General features: G+C 44.6%; 1 protein-coding gene across 3 annotated transcripts in view; it reads right to left on the reverse strand.

Moving 5' to 3' along the window:
- cux2b (cut-like homeobox 2b) overlaps positions 1–27,828 on the reverse strand; it is a 332,051-nt gene that overhangs the window by 69,653 nt on the left and 234,570 nt on the right. For all 3 annotated transcript variants that reach the window (XM_080208269.1, XM_080208267.1, XM_080208268.1), the window contains exons 6-8: positions 17,309–17,438; positions 14,323–14,399; positions 13,794–13,860 (exon numbers count right to left, since the gene is read on the reverse strand). In XM_080208269.1, the coding sequence (XP_080064395.1) occupies positions 13,794–13,860; positions 14,323–14,399; positions 17,309–17,438 (274 nt within the window). The remainder of the gene's footprint in view (positions 1–13,793; positions 13,861–14,322; positions 14,400–17,308; positions 17,439–27,828) is intronic.

Genomic DNA, 27,828 nt, shown 5'->3' on the forward strand with positions numbered 1-27,828 from the left:
TTCTACTCATTACATATAAAGTTCTTCCTTATCCCCAACTGTACCATCTCAAGGACCCATACCCAACATTCTACTGGTGGCCTCTCTGCATCCCTGCTGCCAAGATGTTTCAAAAGATGTGAAAAGCAAAGCCCCAAGGGATGGGGATTAGCGGTAAATATGTGGGGTTACGGGGATAGGGCCTGGGTGGGATTGTTGTCAGTGCAGACTTGACGGATCGGATGGCCTCCTGCACTGTAGGGATTCAATGATTCTGTAAGTGGCAATAAAGTGAAGTTGGGGCCACAATCAGATCAGCCACGATCATGTTGGAGCAGGCTTGAAGGACTGAATGGCCTTTTCCTGTTCCTCATCCTTGTGTGGCATTACGGAAACTGCATGTGTTGTTCTCTCTCAGGGTGCCATGGCGTTTGCTTCTTTGCCACCCCATTAACCTGTATCCACAGTGATGCCAACAGCTAAGGGGAATCAGTCTATAACTGGATATTCATAGGTTCAGGCATCAAGTTCAGTGGCCAGGAACACCTCAAATGTTCCAACAAGAGCTTAAGCAGCTTCACTCTTGGCAGTGGCAGAATGAAGAAACTTTATTTTTAAAATTATAGAAATTTATAACAAGAAGAGGCCATTCGGTCCATTGAGTGTGTGCTGGCTGACAAGTAGCCATTCAGCCTAATCCCACTTTCCAGCTCTTGCTCTGAAGCCTTGTAGGTTTCAGCTGCATTTCAAATAGTTTCTCAATAATTGAGTGTCTCTATCTTGGACATAATGGGTAAAAGAATGGATGACAATTAGACTATTGATGAGTAGATCTCAACCAGAGTGCCGCAACTCACCGATGTGCTGTAAAGACCTCCCAAGATTCAAAATGCTTCAAAATTCATATAACTAAACTAAAACTAACCCTCTTCCTCAGGTCTGGTTGGCATCTCCAATACCCAATGAATCTTGAGCCTCCATGCATGTGCCAGCTGGGGAACAGTGGCACGTGCATGGTTTAGGTTTTTTATATTGGTCAGGCCCATGCGCTGGACCAATGGGACTTGGAGCTGAAAACAAAGGTCTCACGCGCATGCACAAAAAGCCAAAACTCAGAGGGCACAAACAGCCTGGGAGATGCGAGAGAGAAAGGGAAAGATTGAAAAAAAAACTCAGGCACAAGGACAGGGAGATGTTCCCAGTAAGGGAAGAAGACGGAGAAAATAGGAGGTGTGCCTCAAATTCTTTTTGTAGTGTAGAGGTGTGTCACGACATATGAAAGGTTGAAAACCTATAGACCATAATATGTAGGAGTAGAAGTCAGCCATTCAGCCCATCGAGCCTGCTCCATTATGATTGACCTGATATAATAATTCTCAACTCCACTTTCCTGCCGTATTGCCATTGCCCCTGATTGCCTTACTGATTAAAGTCTTTTTATTTCAGTCTTATATACTTAATAACCTAGCCTCTTAGATAAAGAATTCCACAGATTCACTACCCCCTTGAGAGTAGAAATTCTTCCTCATCTCTGTCTTAAATGGGTGACCCCTTACTCTGAGATTATGCCCCTCTGATCCTCGACTCTCCCACAATCGCCCCAGCATCTACCCTGTCCAACCCCCTGAGAATCCTAAATGTCTCAATAAGGTCACCTCTCATTCTTCTAAACTCCAGTGAGTACAACCTCGCCTCATAAGAAAATCTCTCCATACCCAGGATAAACCTAGTGAACCTTCTCTGGACTGCCTCCAATCTTTCCTTAGATAAGGAGACTGTAATTGCTCACAGTAATTATGATGTTTGCGGTTAAATTAATCACCTTTAATCACATTTGGCACTTGGCTCTGCAGTAGTTTTTATTAGGTGAAGCTGCAATCAGTATGTTCGTGGGTATAGAAGTTGGCTGATTGATTTGAATGCTCTTTAGTGCAGATTAAGGGAGTGGCAAAGGATGTATTAAGAATTGTTAATGCTGAAAGATTCTGTATCAGTCCTGAGGACAGGCGAGTGAGCAGGTTAACAGATTTGCTGGGCAGCGGGCAATTAACGTATTTCTCATGTGTCTTGCTGCAAGGCATTTCTCCTTTCTCGCTGGTGTTCCTGTGCTGATGAGGAAAACTGATACTGGTGCTACTACTGCTCTTACTGTCATTGCCACCACTGCTGCCACCGTTGTTACTGCCACTACTGCTGTGGCTGCACTTCTTCCAAATGCAAGAGCAATGTAACAACCAGGATGCGGGATGCTTTCTGAATGTGATGGGACACCTGCAGATCCTGTTGCAAGAAGCTGCAGTAGATAGAACTGTGCAGCCTCCTGACAGCCTGCTCAAAATGCACCCAAGAAATCCATTCTTGGAGTGAGTGTACGCCGTGTTGAGAAGTGACGTGGGGATGTTAATAGTGTAACTACCCAGGAGTTAGAAGTGATTTTAATCCGTCTAACTGTCCCTGGCAACTATTTAGCCTCCAAAGTCTCCATTTGAAATCAGAATATCAGAAGTGCTGGGCAATTGCCATGCAGTTCTTTTGCGTGTGTGTGTGTGTGTGTGTGTGTGTGTGTGTGTATATGAGGTTGGAATTTCTGGACCAATACTGCATCTCCCTTCTTTATTTGTTCATGGGATGTGGGCATCGCTGGCTGGACCAGCATATATTTATTGCCCAACCCTAATTGCCTTTGAACTGAATATCTTGCTAGGCCATTTCAGAGGGCATTTAAGAATCACATGTGGGTCTGGAGTCACATGTAGGCCAGACCAGGTACAGTTAACAGATTCCCTTCACTAAAGGCTACTAATGAACCAGATGGGTTTTCTTGACAATCGACAAAGGTTCCACGGTCATCATTAGATTTTAAATTCCAGATCTTTACTGAATTCAAATTTCACCATCTGCTGGGATTCGAACCCTGGTCCCCTGAGCAGCATCTCAGATCTCTGGTTCGCCAGTTCAGTGACAATATCACTACACCACAGCCTCCTACACCACAGTGATTTTGTGTGCCCCTGGCTTTGACGAAAACCTTGGCTTACCCTCTCTCACTTCCTATACAGCTGTAATAAAAACTGGGGAAAAAAATCAATAACAATAATCCTCAACTTTACTTTTGCCCTTTTGAGAGCGACAGGCATGTACTTCCCACTCCCTTTGCAAAGCTCTGGGCTGGGAACTCAGTATCAATGTCTAACTAGGCCTGAAGCAGATGATTAAATGGGTACGGATAAACACTTCTCATCCACCCTGTGCTGAGATGATGAAGAACCTGATTTTTTTTTACGTCTATCAGAGATCAGAAAGCTATAGCGTGTTTCTGGCGATTTTTTTTACAGTGAAAAATGAAACATTTCGGCTAACACGATAATGATGTCTGCAAACAGGAAACTCCAATTCAGCATGCATTATTTATAGTCAGGCTGCAACTGTTAATTAAAATATTTCATTTTACAGCCCAGTTTCACATATTAACATTCACAGCCCCATTTGTTAATGGATGTTCATCAAGTCTCTCAGCACATCCAGTCACACAGTGGTTAGAAAAACAATCCCCATTTCCCAAAGTAATTCAGGAAGTTTGGACAGATCCTTCAGTTTAGTGATCACCAATAGCAACAGAAAACGAAGGTTCAGCCACTTTCACCAGAGTCAGAAATCTGGCAAAGAACAGAAACATTCTCACCCTGATATTTAAATCCAGTCACTTTTCAACGAAGCACTTAACCCCTGCCAGTTTATACCTCCCTACATAATTTACACTGTTACCCACCCATCCATTCATTAATATCTAACAGGACTTGCACTATCTCCATTTCTCTAAGCGTAGTGTAGTGGAGAATAGTGATAAGTGGAAATGATCAAGCTTCAAGTTTCTGGGTGTCCAATTCACCAACATCCTGTCCTGGTCTCTTCACACTGCCACAATAGTTAAGAAAGCCCACCAGCATCTCTTATTTCTCAGGAGGCTAAGGAAACTCAGCATGTCCGCCATGACTCTCACCAATTTTTACAGGTGCACCATAGAAAGCTCCTTTCCGGATGTATCACCTATCCGGTGTGGCTCCTGCTCTTCCCAAGACTGCAAGAAACTACAAAGGGTCGTGAATGAAGCCCAGTTATCACACAAACTAACCTTCCATCCACTGACTCTGTCTACACTTTCCACTGCCTCAGCAAAGCAGCCAGTGTAATCATGGACCCCTTGCACCCTGAGCATTCTCTCTTCCACCTTCTTCTATTGGAAAAAAGATACAAAAGTCTGAGATCACATACCTACTGACTCAAGAACAGCTTCTTCCCTGCTGCCGTCAGGCTTTTGAATGGACCTACCTCACATTATGGTGATCTTTCTCTACACCCTAGCTATGAGTATAATACTACATTCTGCAAGCTATCCTTTCCTTCTGTTCTATGAATGGTAGATTTTGTCTGTGTAGCGTGCAAGAAACAATATTTTTCGCTGTATCCCAATACATGTGACAATAATAAATCAAGTCAAATCACCTCACACTAACTTCCTCCCATTAATGCCACCTAAGCCTCCCCCCTCCATGCACCTCTCTCACTATTCCCATCTTCATCTCAAACTCACCTTCCCCTCTTTTTCCTCTAACACTAGGCGCTTCCATGCTTAGCTTTTTTTTTTGTTCTTTGGTGGATTTCTTTTGAAGACAGTTCTTCCACCTTGTTTTATCGAATTAATTCTTATTCACCGCTAAGCATCATCCCTTATGCACAGAGACATCATAAAAATGTTCTTTGATACAATAAAGTGCACACATGCAATGACAATATATCATTTCTTTATCTTTTGCTTTGGTTTGTGTTCTAAATACTGTAGCTGTCAAACACAATCCCTGGTCATGTGGAGGGGTGCCACTTACTTGAGTAATTGGCATCAATGGTACTACCTGTGCAAAGTATTCCAAATCCCTTCATCTGCACAAGCCTTGCCTGTAGCTCCAGCCAGAGTTCCCTCCATTGTAGTGGCTTCCTGAATCGTCATGTGACTGTGTTAGTTGACATGAAAACCTTTCTATACATTAATATGTTGGCCCATGCTGTAATACATTGGTTCTATTCAGAGCTAAGTTACAATACTGCAGTCTTGGCTCGCTCTTACTGAAATAAAATGGAGTTGTAGTCTCTGGTGGTCTGCTTGCTAACTCAGGCATCCCACTGACACTTTTTTTTTACACACGTGGGGTGGAATTTTTCCCCAAAATTTCTATGTGCCACAAAAGTCTGAAAACCGGACTGTTTCACTCCATTTTCTTTCAGCAAGTAACCCCACGCAATTTTCCCACACTCCGTCAATTTCTTTAGCAGTTGGGAGTCTCACGCTGGTGGGGGGGGATAGCAGAGCTTAAACTCACCGGGCAAGATGGCTGCAGACAGCTAGGCATGCGCCCTGATCTCCCATATACTGTCTATAAGGATCTGTTAATCCCACTGCTATCACCCCCTGAAGGATATCTCCACTCTTACCCCGCCCTGTTTGCAGACCACCGCCAATTACTCCCTCCACAGACAGCCTGGATTTCCTCCCCCCCACAGATTACCACCCCTCTCCAATCACACTCAGATTGCCCCCCCTCCTCCGATCACCGGTCCCAACCTCCGATCAGTGGCTTTAACCAACAATCAGTGATCCCGACCTTGATTGGCAGCCTCACCACCAGCCCCTACCCCTCGGACGCAGAATTCCCCCCTTCCCTCCTCTCCTCCACCCCAATTGCTCTGCCTGAGTGGCCTTGCCTCCTCCACTTAGGCCCCTCCCCTTGCCAATGCCCAGTCCCCGGTGGACAGTGCCAGATGCCAGGCTGGCACTGCTCAAAGGGAACTGTTCCCATCCCTCGATCATCCATGGAGGGTTTCAAGGGCCTCAGGTCCCACTGGTGAGGGCATCACATCAAGTCCCTATTGGGTGGGGACCATCTGGTGATTCTTGCTGGTGAGGACCTCCACCGGTGAGGTCGGAGAGCTAAGTGAGCTCAGACTATTGCGTCCCGGGATTTCTAATAGGATTTCAATGAAGTCATAACTATTTAAATTAGCCTCATGCCCGTCAGTAAAAATGTCTGGGAGAATCGTGACTGGTCCGACATGAGGTGCGATTCCTATCTTTAGCCTTCCGCTGAAATTTCTTGCATTGCTACGCTACTTCATCAGTGCTATGGTGCAGGAAGTTCGCGCCCGTGATGTTTAAGTATACGAATTTCCAACTCCCTCCATAATGGGAGCAAGCAACATACTGAGAGCAAAAGAAAATATATCAAATACCATAATGTAGTTTTGGAGTGACTCGGACAGAATCACATTCCGTCAGTGTCCCTCTAACTCTCAGGCACCTCCCAAACTCACCACATCAAAACTCCTCTCCATGTCCCTCTAACCCTCACGCTCCTCTCACGCTCACCACACCAAAACGCCTCCCTATGTGCCTATGAACATGAAAGTTTTCCCCTTTGGAGTGGAATGATAAAATGCTCAATTGCTCTACACCTTATTTGCAAAATGTAATTCACTAACCACCACCTGAAACATTTTATGCAAAATTGTGCTAATTGGGTGCCAATCAAACCTTCGGTATGACTCCTGCTGCAGGGTGTCACACTGTAATATATCACTAAAAAAATTACAAACCCCACCTACAGCCAGCATTCCTCATGCTGAGAAGTGTTGACATTTAACACAGCTCACTCTGCCCAGAACAAAAGAAATATGAGCCAGGAGTTGGTTAAACACCCTACTCCATCATTCAGTAGGATCACAGCTGATCTCTACCTCAACCCCAATTTCACATCTTATCCCTCAATTCTCTTAGTGTCTAAAAATCTATTGACCTTAATCTTGAACATATTCATTGATTGAGCTTTCACAGCTCTCGGGTCCCGTATTCCAAAAATTCATAACCCTGTGTGGGAAAATGTCTCTTCACCTCAGTTCTAAATGTTTGATTCCAACCGGGGGAAAAAGCCTCTCTGCATTTACACTGCCATGCTCCCTCAGAATCTTGTAGACTTCAATGAGATGTCCACGCCAGAGAATGTAGTTCCATTTTGCGCAATGTAGAAAAATTTTTTTTTACTTCGTCCTTAAAGTTACAAGCCAATACTCAGAGTGGACCGGGCAAACCGAAATCCATCTCCTTGCTTGCTCCAAAAACCAAATTCAAATTGAATCCAATTCATAGTCCCCACAAGACAGGCAAACAAGCAGACAACATAAGACCTCGCTGCCGCCACCACCACCAACCACCACCCCCCCCGCCCCCGCCCCCCCATCTTGAACTTGTTCTGTGCTTGGTCTTAGAACATAAGAACATAAGAAATAGGAGCAGGAGTAGGCCATCTAGCCCTTCGAGCCTGCCCCGCCATTCAATAAGATCATGGCTGATCTGTCGCTGCTCAATTCCACTTTCCCGCTTTCTCCCCATAACCCTTAATCCCCTCTCTTATCAAAAACCCATCAACCCGCGTCTTAAAAATATTTAGCGAGGCAGCCTCCACCACTTCAACGGGCAGAGAATTCCAGAGATTCACCACCCTTTGAGTGAAGAAGTTCCTCCTCAACTCCATTCTAAACCGCCCCCCTTTTATCTTGAGGCTGTGCCCCCTAGTCCTATTATCCTTTCTGAGCGGGAAGAGTCTCTCCACCTCTATCCTATCCATCCCATTCATCATCTTATAAGTCTCAATGAGATCTCCCCTCATTCTTCTAAACTCTAATGAGTACAAGCCTAGTTTATTCAGCCTCTCCTCATAGCTCAACCCCCTCAACTCCGGTATCAGCCTAGTAAACCTCCTCTGCACTCCCTCCAAGGCCAAAATATCTTTGCGCAGGTGCGGCGCCCAAAACTGCACACAGTACTCCAGCTGCGGCCTCACCAATGCCCTATACAGCTGCAGCAAGACCTCCCTACTTTTATATTCAATCCCCCTCGCTATGAAGGCCAGCATCCCATTCGCCTTCCTGACCACCTGCTGCACCTGCAAGCTGGGTTTTTGCGACTCATGCACAAGGACCCCGAGGTCCCTCTGCACCGTCGCCTGCTGCAGTTTTTCGCCACGTAAGCAATAGTCCTTCCTACCAAAGTGGACCACCTCACACTTGCCAACATTAAATTCCATTTGCCATTTCCTGGCCCATTCGCCCAGCCTATCTAGATCCTTCTGCAGACTCTCCACACCCTCCACACAATTTGCCGTTCCCCCTATCTTGGTGTCATCAGCAAATTTCGACACCCTGCACTCGGTTCCCTCCTCCAGATCATCTATATAAATGGTAAAAAGCTGAGGCCCCAGCACCGACCCCTGGGGCACTCCACTAGTCACCATCCGCCAATCCGAATAGCACCCGTTGACCCCCACTCTCTGCCTCCTATTTGACAACCAATCCTCTATCCACGCTAACACCCTACCCCCAACTCCATGTCCCTCGACCTTCTGCAATAACCTCGTGAGGTACTTTGTCAAACGCCTTCTGAAAATCTAGAAAGACCACATCCACTGGCTCTCCTCTATCCACCGCCCTAGACACATCCTCATAGAACTCCAGTACATTTGTCAGACACGACTTCCCTTTAATGAAACCGTGCTGCGTCTGCTCTATCAAGCAATTCCCTTCAAGATGCCTCGCAATTTCCTCCTTAATGACAGATTCTAACATTTTACCCACCACAGGCGTTAAACTAACCGGCCTATAATTCCCCGCCTTTTGCCTGGCACCCTTCTTAAACAACGGCGTAACATTAGCCGTTTTCCAATCATCCGGCACTTCCCCAGAATCCAGCGACGTCTGGAAAATAACCACCAAGGCATCCACTATCACCTCCGCCATTTCTTTCAGAACCCTCGGATGCATTCCATCCGGTCCTGGGGACTTGTCCACAATCAGCCCCTCCAGTCTGTCGAGCACCGCCTCTCTAGTAACAGTAATGTCATTAAGACCCTCTAGTCCTACCACCTTTCCATCGCTAACACCCGGCAAATTATTCACGTCCTCCTCCGTGAAGACAGAAACAAAAAAGTTATTCAATACCTTAGCCATATCCTCATCCCCTACCACTAGGTCCCCTTTCTCATCCTCTAAAGGACCAACATTCACCCTAGCCAGCCTCTTCCTTTCTATATATTTATAAAAACTCTTGCTATCCTTTTTTATATTAAGCGCTAGCCCAGCTTCATAGTTTCTCCTACCCTTCTTTATCAACTTCTTTGTCAATCTTTGTTGACATTTAAACCTCTCCCAATCCTCATCTCGCCCACTACTCTTAGCTACTCTAAATTCCTCCGCTTTTAATTTGACACTTTCCTTCACCTCCTTCGTTATCCATGGCTTATTACCTCTCTTCCTACTATCCTTTTTGACCATCGGAATAAATTTCCGCTGAGCACCAAGAAAGATCTCCTTAAAGATCCTCCACTGCTCCTCAGCAGACCCTCCCTCCAACGCGCTCCCCCAGTCCACATTCGCCAATTCTTCTCTCATCCTATCGTACTCCCCTCTATTCAAACAGAGGACGCGTGTCCGGGAACCCACTTTCTCCTCCTCCATCTGCACCAGAAACTCCACCATACAATGATCACTCTCCCCAAGAGGATCCTTCACCACAAGGTCCCTAATTCTATCCGCCTCATTACATAGCACCAGATCCAAGATAGCTCGCTCCCTCGTCGGCTCCAACGCACACTGTTCGAGGAAACTATCCCGGCAGCATTCCAAGAACTCTTCCTCGAGCCCCCCGCGTCCAACATGGGTCAACCAATCAATATGCAGATTGAAATCCCCCATAACTACGGCCGTCCCATTCCTGCACGCCGCACTTATTTGCGCGTTAACAGCCCGCCCCACCTCCACATCATTATTCGGGTGCCTATAGACGACACCCACCAGCGTCTTCCTCCCTTTGCTGTTCCTAATCTCCACCCACAACGATTCCACCCTCTGCTCCTTGGCTCCAATATCATCCCTTGCTACCACCGTGATGCTATCCTTAATCAGCAGAGCTACGCACCCCCCTTTTCCCTCCTGCCTATCCTTCCTAAACACTTGATAGCCCTGTACATTCAGCTCCCAGTCCCTGTCACCCTGCAGCCACGTCTCTGTAATGGCCACCAGATCGTATCCATTTGTGTCGATCTGCGCCACCAGCTCATCCACTTTATTCCGAATGCTTCGTGCATTCAGATAAAGCGCTTTCATCCCAGCCTTCACCTGGACCCTATTTGCCGTAACGCCACCAACCATACTCACGCCCCCTACTCCCTCTAGTATTGGGACATCCTCGGCCTCTTCCCTTACCTGTACCCTCTCCTTAACTTTAGACCTCGTAACGTCACCTACCCTCGCACCCTCCCCCCCCCTAATTAGTTTAAAGCCCTGTCTACAGTCCTCTTTACTCGATTCGCCAGCACTCTGGTCCCAGCACGGTTCAGACCAACCCCATCCCGCCCGAACAGGGCCCACCTACCCCAATACTGGTGCCAATGCCCCATAAATTCAAACCCATTCCTCCCACACCAATCCCTGAGCCACCCATTCACTTCCTTAATCCTGTCAACCCTACACCCATCTGCACTCGGTTCAGGTAGTAGCCCAGAGACGACCACCTTGTCGGTTCTACTTTTTAATTCCATTCCCAGCTTTTCATACTCCCTCCCCAGATCCTCAGTCTGCATTTTGCTTACGTCGCCGGCACCCACACGTACCACAACGACCGGATTCTCACCCTCCCACTCCAGGTTCCTCTGCAGCCCAGCTGCGACATCATTAGTCAAGAGACCAAGAACTGATCTCAGCCCACACCACTCAAAGAGAAATTTTACCGCATTCTTAAAGTTACAAAGCCAATGTCCAGAGTGAACCGGATCCATCTCCCTTCTTGCTCCAGAAACCAAATTCAAAATCCAACTGAATCCAATTTGTGGTCTCTACAAGAGAGATTCATGTTGACAAGATAAGGCATTTCACCCCAACTTGGGCTTGATCTGACATTTGATCTCAAACCACCATATCACAAACCTTTGTTGCAACTCTCTCTAAGCCAAGTACATCTTTCCCTCAGGCTAGGAAACAAAAACTGCAGCAATTTTACAGTAAGGAATAAGTAGCAATTTCATTTACAACTGATGATCTTGAATGTCAGTAAGAAGTCACATAACCAGGTTAAAGTTCAACAGATTTATTTGGAATAATGAGCTTTTGGAGAGCTGCTCCTTCATCACCTGATGCCCACCCCAGTGTAACACAGGTACCTCCACCTCTTGACTACCAGCAAGTGCTACTGCGTCCTAAGATCAGTTTTTACATCAAACTTGCACATTTTGATAGGTTTCAAATTTGTATCTGTTAACATTTTCTTACTTCGCACACTAACGTAGAGAATATCAACCAACATCACATTTGAAAGAGGATTCTTAAGATATAAGCTACATTGTAAAATGGAAACTCTGTGCTACGTTAGGTAGAAGACTATACTTGCAGGAAACTTGGGTTGCAGACAAGGTTGCAACATCGAAGACCCGATTCTTGCCTGCACTTCTTTGAGTTCAGCTCCCCGCTGTTAAAGTCTGGCGTTGCTTAATTATCTGTTACATTGAGACAAGGAACTCTAATAAAAGTCTCAGACAACCAGCGATACCTTTAGACAAGCGAACAATGGAGAGAAAAACAAGATCAAAGGTAGCTTATCCTGACAGTGATATTCTTCGGGGCACAGAAGTACCTTTGAAGGAGGAGGATGTGGCTTAGGCCTTGTGTTTATGTTTTATGGTGGAATCTGAGGTTCTCTGTTAAAGGACAGGCAGACTCGCCACGGAAAAAAACATTTGCGATTACAGAAACATGTGTTCCTAAGCTTTTGTAATTAAGAGGGTTCATCCCACTTCCTGTCTTTAGTCTGTGCAAACATTCTGTATCTGTCTGCCAGTGGTTATTTAAAGCAGCTGGATATCTCTGGCAGTCGGGGAGTTGCTTACAGAATGTCACTGGGAATAAAGGATTAAGCTCTCAATGCAAATCGTGGAAGAGAAAAGAGTGAAATAATAAAAACATTGGATGAATTAAAAAGCAACCACAATTTTCTAATTCACTGAGCTGCAGAGTTATTTGGGGTCTTTTGTAATCACTGCAGGGTTCTTGTTCTTCATATTAGTCCAAGCACAAACAATCCAACAGAAGCATTCTCTCCCGGTATGATGGTATGCTTAAAATCATCAAGGAAGCTATTATATGGCACCAGTCAGATGTAACTTGAATAATAACAGCATTTAATAAGGAAAATCATTATTTGAGACAAATTATCCTGGCTTTGTATTTAAAAATAAACACAAAGAAAACTTGACAAAGTGCCAAGGGAAGTATTTTCACAGCAGTAGAGCATGTGACTTGTATTTTTTTAATATTTGTTCATGGGATGTGAGCATCGCTGGCAAGGCCAGTATTTATTGACCATCCCTAATTGCCCTCGTGGGGAAGAGTTATTTAATAACTAAATATGTACAGTTCCCAGGAGGCTACACCAAAGATGCACCACGATCACACCGACACCCACTAAATGCAGCAAAACCCATTTAGTCTGTCAGACATATTGGCATCAATAAGATGAAAAGCTGTGCTGTTGAACACTCCAATTAAAAATGGAGGCTCACAATGACACCAACACGCTGCACATCCATTGGAAAAAATGGGTCTCTCTACTTCCAAACAACATACTATTGGGAGTGGGATTGGGTAACTTAAATCACCAGGTATGACAGCAGATTTCTCAAAGCTGTATTTTTTTATTTAGGGCAGATCAAAAGCCTCTTCAGACTCTATACTTCAGTGTTTTGCCCCCCTGGTGGCGTGAGTGGTATCCTGACATATGATGATACTAACTAATAGCCAGCATGAGTTTGAATCCCAGACTGGAGGCGGAGGCACTTAATGTGGCTGAACCCATCTTATGATGTGGAGGTGTCGGTGTTGGACTGGGGTTCACACAGTAAGAAGTCTCACAACACCAGGTTAAAGTCCAACAAGTTTATTTAGTAGCAAACACCACTAGCTTTCAGGGCTCTGTCCCACTAGCTTGCCTGAAAGCTAGTGTCGTTTGCTACCAAATAAACCTGTTGAACTTTAACCTGGTGTTGTGAGACTTCTTACTGTGTGAACCCACCTTAGCCAGAGTGTCTGAGAGGAGATCCTTTCCCACAGCTTCTGAGTAAGGGTAAAGAAAAACCCTGAAGATGTAAAATGATCTGACAGGCCCGATTGTTTCTTGTCCCACTCAGGCAGGTTTCTGGGGGGTAGGGGAGGCAATGGGGAATATGAACTGAGGGGAACAAACATTCTAATAAGCAAATCCAAAGCGCCAGGAAGAGCAGCCACCATCTCTGATCATGTGATTATGGATCAAAACAGCACATTTGCCCCTGCGGCACTGCTTGTTAAACCTCTCCCCAACTACTTCATAAAGACTTCAGAAAGCAGCGTGATTTGCATTTCAGTAGTTATTTATGTCAAAAGAATTTTAATACATCAATTGAGGTGTGTCAGGTATGAGGTTCCTCTTGTTTGAAGCATCTCAGCCTTTTTCCCTTATGAGCTAAGCAGAGGAGTGTATTTTTGTCAAATTACACGAACTATCTAAAATTTCTCAAAAGATCTTTGTACAATAAAGAGAGGAGCCTTCTTTACTCTCAATAACACGACATATGGTGGGTGCATGGCTGGTTAAATTAATACATTTCCTCTTTGAGGCAGCAGTCATTTTACCTTGAAGTGAACATGTTCAACAAACACAAGATTGCAGGCTTGCCATTACTTACTTAGATGCTGCTTCTTCATCATATTTACACCTCAGGTCCAGAAGTTCTGTTTGTGTTGTCTTCAAAGCTGAGTAATAAATAATTACAGGGAAAAAAAAATGAGCGTCAAGTCACATGGGTTTAATCTGCAATTTATCGCAATTACTGTCATACAGAAAGCTGCAGAGTCGTTCCATCTGATTTCTCCCCTCACTTACTTAAAGGGGCGAGTTGACTTTGCATGTTATTTTGCCAGGTTCATGTTACATGGCTGTGCATTGATACATGATGAGTTCAGCTGTGCATCAACAGCGGCACAGAGCAGACAGATTTTTAAGTCACCAGTTTCACACACAGTCCTTTTCCACTCAAACTGCTGCGGTAAAGATGGTGCTAAAGCAGGTGGTTACACGTGGCACCGCCTGCATTTCACCACCACACGTGTATAGTCAGGAACATTTACTGACCTCCACCCCGCCGCTGCCCATCCCTCCGCACCCTTTGAACGGCACCCATGTTGCTTATGTAGCAAACGCAGGAAGCCACCTACCCGAGTGAAGGACCATAATTTTTTCTTCTGCTTCCCCAAGTCTGGCAGCCAAGGTGATCTGTGCTTCCTGTAGTTTCCTGCATGTTAGGAAGAAAAGATACAAGATTCCAACTGGACTTTTTATAAAAAAAGACATTTAACATCATTAACAGAAGGGCACAATCTTCAAATCATAGAAGGGTCAGAGAATCCCTACTCTGCCAATCAAGTCTGCGCTGACTCTCCAACAGAGCATCTTACCCAGACTCTTTAGGACACGAAGGGGCAATTTAGCATGGCCAATCTACCTAACAGGCACATCTTTGGAGTGTGGGAGAAAACCAGGAGGAAACCCCTACAGACACGGGGAGAAGGTGCAAACTCCACACAGACCATGACCCAAACAGGGTATGGAACCGAGGTCCCTGGTGCTGTGAGGCAGCAGTGTTAACTACTGTGCCACCATGCCGCCTTGGGAAGTGTGACTTGTGTTGAAATATTTATTGCTGAAATCTGAACATCAACTCACGGCAGGAAATGGGCTGCCTTTAAAAAAAAAATCAGCTGGAGCCAAGCCAGGAGGATGGAAGATTTTTCCCAGGTCTGGGATGAGGGTGCTATTGGCGGTTTTGTGATACAAGTAGCTAATCAAACCCCTGCCATAAAATCACCTCTGATCCAAGCCTGGGCACTGTATTGTTCAAAATGCCTATTCTATTTCTCTTGATGTGGAGATGCTAGCTTTGGACTGGGGTGGGCAAAATAAGAAACCTCACAGCACCAGGTTAAAGTCCAACAGGTTTACTTGGAATCCCCGTGTCTGGGTTTCCTGTGGGCGCTCCGGTTTCCTCCCACAGGCCGAAAGATGTGCTGATTAGTTGTATTGGCCGTGCTAAGTTGACCCTCAGTGTATCTGAGTGTGGCGACCAGGGGGTTTTCACAGTAACTTCATTGCAGTTTCGTTGATTTACTTGTGACACTAATAAATAAACATTGCAAAAAAAAAAAGTAGCAAGGGGTACAATGGTGGCGCCCTCATTTTGCCAAATGACATAGCAGTTTCTGGTGCTGTTCTTACCCCTGCTGATTTCAAACCTGCTGACAGCCGGTCTTGCTGCTTCTTTACTTTTACTTACCTTCTCAGTACATGGACAGCATTGTCTCCAATCTCCTGAGCATCAGTAATGATAAACAGATTGCAGTTTGTCTTGAAAATCCCCTTGACTCAATGCTGCTGCATACTTCTCCCGGAATCTTATGCTCCCAGCTTTCAGAAACATGCAGAGTTCCTCAGGAACCTCCGACACAGCGGAGAGGAATTGAGGGAAAACAGGACATGCTCCTTTTCAAATTGCAGCAGCTAAAGGTCAATTGTGAATACTGGTGAATGGATGAGTGAATGGGGAAGTGACCGGGTAGGTAGGTGAGCAAGGTGTGTAGCAGAGTAAGGTAGATAAGTGGGCGAGGTGGGTAGTCAGGCAGTTGGGGATGCAGTTAGATGGGATCAGTTGTGTAGTTACCAAGGTGTTGGGCCAATTTTCAGTCTGTCTAACATTTCTTGAGTAACTGCTCAGGTAAGTATCGTGGAACTGCCCAAAGTCTCCAATGCCAGCTCAGAGTCAGAGACAGTCGTAGAGAGTCCGTGACAGCAGGAAACTACCCATCAGAAGTTTGAACTTCCTGGCCAATTCCCACGTGGTTCCACATGTCAGGATTTCTGCAGGGTTCCAGCATTCATCTTCAGTCATGTCAGATCTCTGAAGTTCCATAGACTGGAAGATTTAGCCAAATATTTATTATTCCTGTTACATCTGCATTTTCCTCAAGTTCAGCAAAGACCTTTGGTGTCAACTGAACCAATTCTGGATTTGGAAGTACACACATCAGATTCTCATCTCTGTTCTTATGGATACTGTACATCTCAGGAGGAACACAGGGCAAAAGAACAGTTCAACACAGTAAGTCTATTGTAATAATCAAAAACTTTCAATATAGATTGCTTGGGAGAACTATCTTTTGCTCCAATTTCCTTCATAGGCAAGGGAGCAAAACTGTCCAATGATGCCCACAACCAGAAAACAATGACAGTAACATTACAGTTTGCCATTTTTGTCAATCTGCAGCTGTGGTTTAGTTTCAATGAAAATGAACCTCAGTGAAAGGAAAAACACTTGAATGATAATCAAATTTGTTTAGTACACTTGAAGCTTCAGTTGTTATCAACATCAGATTTTAAATTAACAATTAATGCACACACAAACACATGCATATAAAAAAAAACATACATGAAAATCAAGCAGGGCAAAAGAAAAAGGTACTAGAAAGAGAGTGACAAAAAGTAATAGCGGCATGGAGAGATAGAGGGGTGTGGGGGAAAAGTTTTAAGTTTATTATTAGTAGGCCTACATTAACACTGTAATGAACTTACTGTGAAAATCCCCTAGTCACCACACTCCGGTGCCTGTTCGAGTACACTGAAAGAGAATTCAGCATGGCCAATGCTCCAAATTCGCATGTCTTTCGTACTGTGGGAGGAAACTGGAGCACTCAGAAGAAACCCACGCAGACATGGGGAGAACATGCAGACTCTGCACAGACAGTGACCCAAGTCAGGGATCGAACCTGGATCCTTGGTGCTGTGAAGCAGCAATGCTAATCATTGTGCCACCATACTGCCCGAGAAAGCATGAGGGTGACAGGAAAGAGGGGGAAGGAGGGAAAAAGAGAGAAGGGGGGAGAGAGAGAAAAAGACCAAAGAGAAGGAAGGAAGGGGAAAAAAAAGGGAAGAAATGGAAAAAAGAGAAAAAGAGAGAGAGAGGGAGAGAGAGAGAGAGAGAGAGAGAGAGAGAGAGAGAAGGGGAAAGGGAGAAGAGAGAGATAGAGAAGAGAGAGACCTCATCTTGTATAAGTACAGCATTAATTACTGCAGCATTGTACATGCTGCCACTTTCAGTTTGGATTAGATTTTCCTGAAGATTTACTGGGCAATTATCTTCTTCTCATGTACCTTTCCTTTTCTGCCTCATTTTTCTGTGACAGGTTATCGCTTTTAAGTGCTGTGCTGTCTGTGCTGCTCTTTTGTAATTCTTCAGATGCCTTGATGCTAGCTGGAGAGGTTTCTGCTGATTGTTCTGTGGCTGTGGGAAACAAGACCAAATTGTGTTCATATCTGTACAACACAAGGACAACTTGGAACATTGCAGTGCACATTACCCACAACTTACCAGCATCTTTAAGGCACACACACACTCCTTAAAAAAACCTGCACACTTTTAACAATGCCCATTTATAATCGTAAACGAACAGAATAATTAACCCATCTGCCTTGCTCTTTCACCCAGAACATTTTTGAGAGAAGATCTAGCTTTAATTATTATTTTCATGTATTGTGAATTAAAACCAATTGGCAATTATTTAAACATATTTGAACAAATTTCTTCTCATTTGTTTTGCACCACTGTGTACACTTCACCTGCATAGTTTCTCCCCCAAAAATTCTAAGTGTCGAATTTGTATGAAAACTGGAGTAATTCATGCTGTTTTTTCCAGTGGGAGTTCAGAGAAGAATCTCCCACACGCTGTGCACTGCAGAGATCACTAGTGGTTATATCATTAAAAATCAGTGGGTCTATTCCCACTGGGGAGGCCGGCAGCATAGCGCTGAGCTGGCCACTGCACAAGCGCTGATCTGTCAGTGCCAGGTTCTGTGCATGCGCAGTGGCTCCTGTCTGCTGACCTCCCAGTTGCTGGCCAGCCCTGCGATCCCCGCAATGTCGGCCACGTGACACCCCCACAACCATTCACGAGCCAGCTCTGAATACTGCCCCCACAGCCCGCCCCTATCTCCAGCCCCTCCCCCCCCAACAGTTACGTCCACCCCCTCGCAGTTCATAGTGCAGAAAGGACATCACATGAAATTAATTAACGTCTTATTCAGTCTTTCATTTTACCCAGTTAGTTTTCAAGACAGGATCAAAGGAAGCCAGTTCAGTGAGAAAAGTTTGAGGTTAGTGATGTAACAATTCAAATGTGTTAAACAATGGGACAGGGCATTTTCCCCTATGGGAGGTGGAATGTTGGGGCTGACTGGGCATTCGTGGATGGTAGGCAGCAGAGTGAGCAGTACAAGGCTGGACAATGTTTGGAAGGTCCGGTGAAATATTCAGTGATCCCCTTAATCGAGTGCTGATGTGGCCACTTTATGTTTGGTGAAAGATCAAAAGATTTGATTTTGATTTGATTTGATTTATTATTGTCACATGTATTAGTATACAGAGAAAAGTACTGTTTCTTGCACACTATACAGACAAAGCATACCGTTCATTCAGAAGGAAAGGACAGAGCGGAGAATGTAGTGTTACAGTCATAACTAGGATATAGCGAAAGTTCAACTTAATGTGAGTGAGGTCCATTCAAAAGTCTGATAGCAGCAGAGAATAAGCTGTTCTTGAGTCGGTTAGTACATATTCGCAGACTTTTGTACCTTATTCCCGACAGAAGAAGGTGGAAAAGAGAATATCCAGGGTGTATGGGATCCTTAATTTTACACTGGCTGTTTTGCTGAGGCAGTGGGAAGTGTAGACAGTATCAATGGATGGGAGGCTGGTTTGAGTGATGGACTGGGCTATGTTCATGACAGAGTATCGGCATTCTCAATACATCAAATCCTGATTTAAAATACCATTGATCAGCTTCACAACTGTTTAAACAAGGTGGTGCTGTCTCAATGGAGGCCTACTTAAATAAAAGAGAGAGATAACATGATAACCCCCAAGACTTGCACTGGGAATCACTGATTGACCTCCCTGTTGGACTAATTGAATACAAGCTCCCTGTGGATTGGTAATTAACACACCAGGTAGAGCTCGTGTATCAAGCCCTATATAAAGCAGGCCCCTGAGTGGGTTCATTATTGCACTGTCCTGGTTGGGACTTGTTTGTGTTCACTGCAGGCTTGTGGTTTTGCTTTACTTTATTTTGTGCAATAAAGCATTGTTACTTTCCATCTGATTCCTGGAGTTATTATAGATAAAAATTTATTCCATCAGATTGAACTGTGTATTGTGAGGAAATGAAGCCATTCTTAATGTGCTGTTCTGTTATTAGGTTTTATACAATCAATGAGCCAGAATATGAAAAAGCAATTCAAATTGGACTTGATGAAAAAACAAAGGCTTAAAATTTACAATATTAATGGCCAGGCTATCAGCACCTGTCACCATTACTGGAAGAAACTCCGGTTTCCACACATGCACAACAGTGTTGTAATCTTCAACGATTAAATCAATATAGAAATCACTGATTTGATGTGAATTTAAATTACATTTGCTCCAAAGACTGATGAAAAAGATGGAAGCCTGTCTCCATATCAGTTCACCGTGAAAATCTGAACTTAAATCAGCTTCCCAACAGAGACAGGATTCTGACCCACATTTCCCACCTTTGCAGTAAAAATGCAGCCCTAATTCTTTTTAAAATCTGTCTTTTTTTAAATATCTCTCTTAATCCCTTAATGTCCTGACTTTTGTTCTACTTCCTGTACAATGATTGAAATATAATTTATATTTTACTTCCTGTTTTACATAGCTGGGAGAATTCCTCAGTCTCATTGGCTGATTGGTCTACCTGTTACCAAAGATCTCCCTAAGAGGGCGCCAAATTCAAACTTGTGCCAGGTGAGGGGGAATCTGTGCTTTAAGATGCGCTAACACGTTTATCTTGTAAAAAAGCTGTCCACAGAGTGCAATCCCTTTGTAAATGATCAGAAAATCCAAGCCACAAGCAGCAATTGTGACAGCCAAGTAGATTGTGTGTTTGCAAACGGCCCTATGGCTTGGTGTTAAATATGAGGAAGTAGAAGTGTTGTCTCTCAGTGACGTTGAAGGGTCCCCAAAGTGAATGGTTGGGCCAGTTTCCACAAGCTGGTAAGAATGGTTTAAAGTTTAAAGTTTATGTATTAGTGTCACAACTAAGGCTTACATTAACACTGCAATGAAGTTACAGTGAATTTCCCCCCGTCACCACACTCCGGCACCTGTTCGGGTCAATGCACCCTAACCAGCACTTCTTTCAGAGTGTGGGAGGAAACCAGAGCACCCAGAGGAAACCCATGCAGAAATGGGGAGAATGTGCAAACTCCACACTGTGACCCAAGCCGGGAATCGAACTCGGGTCCCTGACACTGTGAGGCAGCTGGGCTATACTAAAGCTGCTATACAAATGAAAGTTGTTGTTGATGTTCTTCATCTTTTTAAGAATTCAGCACTAAATTTACAATCTCAATGAATCTGCTAAATTGGGTGATGGATAGAAGAATGGGGAGGATTTTCAGCCCTCTGAAAGGGGTGGGCATGGAGGCAGGTGGGTTGGCACACCATTTCCTGGGTGGCAGGGCTACCAGGCTACCAGCAGCAGGCAGTCTATTCAATTAACTAATGGCCTATTGTTGGAGGCCAGCTGGAATCTTCCACCCAGCCTCTAGGTAACTGAAATGTTGGGGAAACAGGGCGGCAGCCTGGAGACGTGGCCTAGTGGCTGGTGAAGCCAGGCTCAGCCCTCCAAGCAGCCTCGAGAGGTTTCTCCTGCATTATCTGGTTTTGGTTGCAGCCGCTGGTTGTCTTGTGGGGAGCGCCCCCAGCCCTCCCCTCTCCCCGGCAACACTGGTAGCCCAGCTGCTTAAAGCTTTGTTTTTGCATTTTGCATTTTAAAAAGTTGGAGAGAGGGCAACTCTGCCTTGGGGCCTACAGCTATGGGCACTCCAGCTATGCAAACCTATGGATGGCATGCCCATCTTCTGGCCATTAATTGGCCAATTTGAGTAAAATCACTGATGAGTGACTGATCCCCACATCGTGCAGCCTTCTGCATTTGAGCCTGATGGCAGGGTTCAGAAGCCAGAGAGAAAAGTCCCGCTCAAAGTGGCAGAGTGGGATCTGCAGCCAGCCAATGAACTGTTTGAGAGCGGTACATAAATGTATCCTGGAAAGAGTCAAGCCACATTGCAAAGCAGAGCTTTACTCTGCGCCCAGTCACTGCCGCATGGAAATGCTTTTGTTGAGAGGTAGAAATGTGTTCTGATAACCAGCACACTGTGTGCAACATAGGCACAAAATCGCAAACAAGGCCAGACAGACGGCAGCAGAGGGAGTCCCTGGAGTGAAAACAAACAAAGGCAGCATTTCCCTCAAATCTTTTGACGTGGGGGGTGTGGATTATTAGAGAACTGTCAGCTTTCTTCTCACAAAAAAATTCCATATGAAATGAGGACTACGGAATTGGAAATCTCAAAACATAGATGATCAAATGGCCTGACTATATCTCACATTGCTTTATTAATTATTTCATAGAATCTACAGTACAGAAGGAGGCCATTTGGCCCATCGAGCCTGCTCCGACAACTATCCCACCCAGGCCCCAATCCGTAACCCCATACTTACTCTTCTAGTCCCCTTGACACTAAGGGGCACTTTATCATGGCCAATCAACCTAACCCTCACATCTTCAGAGTGTGGGAGAAAACTGGAGCACCTGAAGGAAACCCACACAGACACGGGGAGAACATGCAAACTCCACACAGGCAGTGACCTGAGGCTGGAATTGAACCTGAGTCCCTGGCGTTGTGAGGCAGCAGTGCTAACCACTGTGCCACCTAGCTTGCTCTAATTGTCTGACGGAACCCTTTTAAGTTAGTGCACTCGCTTTTGCCTGTTAACTACCTTCCAGTGACTCCCTCTCACTGTAACCATGTGGTCAAGTTTAATGCAGATTGCAGCGCAAGTATTAAACTTGCGTGAGAGTCTTTATTTGCGATTATATTCAATTGCAACCGCTACAGGGATTATTTGTCTGAAAAGTTGCTCAAAAAACATAAGAGCAGATGGGAACATTCCACTTTAAAAGCATGTTTTAAAGTACTAAATACTTAACACTGCTTTAACTGTGCAATGTCCAGCCCACATAAAGAAACAGCTGTTTGATTATACCAGAACAACATTGTTATTTGTTCAGATTTCAACATACCTGTAAAGCAACTAATTAGGTTCTAAGTATTAGCCATGATTGTGCAAGCAGTATTAATTTGTAATAATTACTGGCTGTGAATAAAAGTGTTACCAACTCATTTTGGTGATTAGGTTTTCAGCTTTTATCCTGAACCTCATGAAGTTCTTTTTAAGAATAGTGAAAAATGATGAACTTAATAAACTATCTTCCTGCTTATCAAACTTTTGTCATTTCAGAAGTGACACGTTGTACCAAACTAATTACAATTAACATTTTAATTCCAATTAAAATGTTTTAATTTCTAATTAAATTCATGTTAATCACTCACAGAAAATAGATCTGTGGATTTAACAGCTCAAATGCCAGAAAACCACCTTAAAGAGACTTCTGCTGAGAATGGAATGGATTAGTACGCTGAGACCATCTTCAGATCAAACCCTCACCATGGCCAGTTGTAAAACTGAATTTAACAAATCAGGCAATGTGTCGGCCAGCTCAAAAGTTGTCATGTTGTTGTAAAAGCTCCACTGGCTCAGCAATGTCGTTCAGGGAAGTTGGGCTGTTAATCCTTCTCAGTCGAGATTACATAGCTACAGCCTCGCACTACATGACTGAACCTTAACAGCCTTTGAAGTGCCCCAATTATAAACAATTCCTACAAAATGTAAAAACAACGAAACAAAAATCAGAGCGATCTCTTCCAATCCGCCCAGTCATCATGTCAGGACAAGCCTCAGGCAATTTCAGCACAGCTGAGTGTGTAGAGCCTTCTTCCTCAATCTCCAATTGCTGAACGGGTCTATGGGTCAGTGCTCCCAGCTAGGGAGGCTGGAGCCCAGTCCCATCGACCAGCAGATTAAACGTAAACAAATTCGACTCTGTCATCTTTCTCAGGCATCCTAGGCTGTCCTGTCACACCAACAGGATAGATCCATCAGATGGGAGATCAGAAATGTGCATAATCAGATACAATCCGTCTCCAGTGACTTTAACAGAGAGCTGAAGCCATGAGAGTTCACGAGGCTAAAAGCCCAAAATGGTTCAAGGAGAAGGTAAACCTCCATCTTGCCAGGGAAACAGTAAAATGTGGCCCAATCTGTGGGTTTGAAAAAGTCACCACATTAATGGACGAGGACAGCACAGTAGACATTAACCACCTGGACTTTTGGAAAGCATTGATCAGGTACCCGACAGTGATTTACTGCACAAGGGAGAGAATATTGACATTAAGGCAGCATTTAACTGGATGTGGCTTAAAGGAGCCCTTATCAATGGGAACTTGGGGAAATTTTTCCACTGGTTGGAGTAATTCCTAGCACAAAATGAAGGTGGTTGTAGTTGTTAGAGATCGATCATCTCAATCCCAGGTCATCACTGCTAGAGTTCCTCAGAATAGTGTCCCAGGCCTAAACACTTTCAGCTGCTTCATCAATGACCTTCCTTCAGATGTGGAGATGTTCGCTGGTGATTGCACAATGTTCGGCATCACTGATGGCTCCTCAAGTCCTGGAGAAATCTATCCATATACAGCATGACCCGGACAACATTCTGGTTCATGCTGATAAGTAATGTTCATGACACTCAAGTGCCAGGCCATGACGAGCAAGAGAAAATCCAATTATCTCCCCTTGACATTCAATGGCATTACCATTGCCGAATCCCTCACTATCAACATAACAAGGATCACCCCGATCACAAACCAAACTGGAATAGCCATATAAATACTGTAGCTACAAGAGCAAGTCAGAGGCTGGACACTCTGCAGACAGTAACTCACTGCCTGACTCCCCAAAGCCTGTCCATCATTTACAAGCCACAAGTCAGGAGTGTGATGGGATGCTCTCCACTTGTCTGGATGAGTGCAGCTCCAACAACACTCAAGAAGCTTGACATCGCCCAGGACAAAGCAGCCCACTTGACTGGCACTCCATCCATCTCCTTAAATACTCATGTGCCCCACCAATGCATGGTAGCAGCTGTGTGTACCATCTACAAAATGCAATGCAGCAACTCAGCAAGATTCCTTTGACAGAACCTTGCAAACCCATGACTGCTACCATCTAGAAGGACAAGGGCAGCAGACACATGGGGACACCGTTAACTGCAAGCTCCCTTGCAAGCCAGACACCATCCTAATGTGGAATGATTTCCTTCACTGTCGCTGCGTCAGAATCCTGGAACTTCCTCCCTAACAACACTGTGGGTGTAGTGACACCACATGGACTACAGTGGTTCCAGAATTCTTTCTCAAGGGCAATTAGGGATGGGCAATAAATCCAGGTTGAGTGAGCAACACTCACATCCCACGAACAAATAAATAAATCAAAATTGTTGAATTTGTGGAAAGCTGCTACAGTTCCAGTCCAAAAGATCATATTAGCAACCATAAGCCTCCGTGGAAGTCTGGATGCCTGTGATTTCCTACAGGGATCAATGTTAGAATCATTGATCTTTACTGATAGGGAGGATAAAGGTGTTGGATGGGGGTTTGAGGATGTTACAAAAGCTGTGCAGATGTTAGGATTGTAAAGGAACCTAAACCGGAGCAAGCAGATCTTTTTGAGTTAATGTTATGGGCTTGTTTGCCATCATTGAGCAGACTTACAACACATCCGACACCTGTGGTCAAAGAACCGTGGTACCAATTTATTATGGCGCTGGCGTGACTAACCAGAGGCTGGCCAGTTCAAATCCCACAGGCAAGTTGTGCAAATGAATTTTGGGGACCTGTGGGCCAACACCAGAAAATCATAAAAATTCCCATTAGTACCACAGAAAATCCAACTGCTTTACTCATTCAACATAATCCCGACCCACTTCCAGATCAGATATGGGTGCACAGGAAAAGTTTCTCTATTCCGTCTCCAGGATGCACTTGAATGCTATAAGATGACCAGGACCCACAGTGCCACACGATATTTTCAAGTTTCACACCAGCTATAATACGGTTCAATGAGACTGTCAATTCAGTGCAAAGTGGGGCAAGTTTTGCTTTATGGAAACTGGGCTGAGGCTGGCACAGTGTCCTTGTAACCGACAAGGTTCGAACTCTGGTTTTGAAATGAATATTCTCATTTCAAAAAGCTACTTTTATACTCTGACACATGTGGTGTATCAAGGAGAGCAAACTACAAATTTCTCTATTAGTGATTTCACATTATCCCAATTAACTAATGCAATCTTCTCACTGTACCAAAAATATTTACATGCAGCAAAACTGATTAGCTTTAGAATGCGCTCAATCAGTGCTTTAGTAGCTCAGCACATTTATTATAATAAATCTATTGATACAGTAATTGCCTTAAATTAATATACAAATACAAATTACTAATTAAACTGAAAGCTACAGAGTAAGCTGTATGGGAATTAACTTTCACACAAAGAGGAAACACGTACAGATCATGCACGAAACATTTCTGTTCAGTCTAGAAACAAACCCACTGATCATTTGTTAGTGAGCAGATTTGCCTTAACAAGGCGATCAAAAAACAATCAGGGCCATCCGGTCAAAAAGGTGGCATTTTTTAAAATGAGCACAACAGGATTTGACGGGGTTCTGATATGGGACATGCACTTTGCGAGTCCTTTGGACACATTTTCAGTGGCTCACAGTCAGGGCTGTTGCTCAGACTGGAAGGGTACATATCTGGTTCCAATTCTTAAAAACGGGAGACAAGGCAGAACCTGAGAACTAAGGATCTATTAGTTTGATTTCAGTTTTAGGTAAGGCTCTCGAAGGGATTGTTTGAGATATCTATATTATTGCCTTGATAAGGGAGGAGTCAAACATGGCTTAGAATCATAGAACCATAGAACATTACAGCACAGAAACAGGCTCTTCTTGGCTGTGCTGAACCATCTTTCTGTCTAGTCCTACTGACCTGCACCTGGATCATATCCCTCCACATCCCTCTCATCCATGTCCCTGTCCAAGTTTTTCTTAAATGTTAAAAGTTGAGCCTGCTTTCACCACTTCATCTGGCAGCTCATTCCACACTCCCACCACTCGCTGCATGAAGAAGCCCCCCTAATATTCCCTTTAAATTTTTACCCTACACACTTAATGCATGTCCTCTAGTTTTTTTCTAGTTTGATAAGGTACCTCACAAGAGGTTATTGCAGAAGGTCAGGGGGCATGGAGTTGGGGGTAGGGTGTTAGTGTGGATAGAGGACTGGTTGTCAAATAGGAGGCAGAGAGTGGGGGTCAATGGGTGCTATTCGGATTGGCGGATGGTGACTAGTGGAGTGCCCCAGGGTTCGGTGCTGGGGCCTCAGCTATTTACCATTTATATAGATGATCTGGAGGAGGGAACCGAGTGTAGGGTGTCGAAATTTGCTGATGACACCAAAATTGGTGGAAAGGCAAATTGTGCGGAGGGTGGGGAGAGTCTACAGAAAGATCTAGATAGGCTGGGCGAATGTGCCAGGAAATGGCAAATGGAATCTAATGTTGGCAAGTGCGAGGTGGTCCACTTTGGTAGGAAGAATGGTAGGAAGGATTATTACTTACGTGGAGAAAAACTGCAGCAGGCGACGGTGCAGAGGGACCTCGGGGTCCTTGTGCATGAGTCACAAAAACCCAGCCTGCAGGTGCAGCAGGTGGTCAGGAAGGCGAATGGGATGCTGGCCTTCATAGCGAGGGGGATTGAATATAAAAGTAGGGAGGTCTTGCTGCAGCTGTATAGGGCATTGGTGAGGCCACAGCTGGAGTACTGTGTGCAGTTTTGGGCGCCGTACTTACGCAAGGATATTTTGGCCTTGGAGGGAGTGCAGAAGAGGTTTACTAGGCTGATGCCGGAGTTGAGGGGGTTGAGCTATGAGGAGAGGCTAAATAAATTAGGCTTGTACTCGTTAAGAGTTTAGAAGAATGAGGGGAGATCTCATTGAGACGTATAAGATGATGAATGGGATGGATAGGATAGAGGTGGAGAGACTCTTCCCGCTCAGAAAGGATAGTAGGACTAGGGGGCACAGCCTCAAGATAAAGGGGGGGCGGTTTAGAACGGAGTTGAGGAGGAACTTCTTCACTCAAAGGGTGGTGAATCTCTGGAATTCTCTGCCCGTTGAAGTGGTGGAGGCTACCTCGCTAAATATGTCTAAGACGCGGGTTGATGGGTTTTTGATAAGAGAGGGGATTAAGGGTTATGGGGAGAGGGCGGGAATGTGGAACTGAGCCAAGACAGATCAGCCATGATCTTATTGAATGGCGGGGCAGGCTCGAAGGGCTAGTTGGCCTACTCCTGCTGCTATTTCTTATGTTCTTAAGTTCTCACTCGCCTCAGTGGAAAAAGCCTGCTTGCATTCACTCTACCTATACCCATCATAATTTTATGCAGCTCTATCAAATCTCCCCTCATTCTTCTACACTCCAGGGAATAAAGTCCTAACCTATTCAACCTTTCTTCAAACTGATTTATTGTCACGTGTTGGGATACAATAAAAATTATTGTTTCTTGCGTGCTATACAGTCAAAACATACTGTTCATAAATTACTTAAGGGAGAAGGAAAGGAGAGGGTGCAGAAGA

The sequence above is a fragment of the Carcharhinus amblyrhynchos genome, chromosome 20, assembly GCF_965287045.1.
Source record: "Carcharhinus amblyrhynchos chromosome 20, sCarAmb.v2.hapA, whole genome shotgun sequence".
Lineage (NCBI taxonomy): Eukaryota > Metazoa > Chordata > Chondrichthyes > Carcharhiniformes > Carcharhinidae > Carcharhinus > Carcharhinus amblyrhynchos.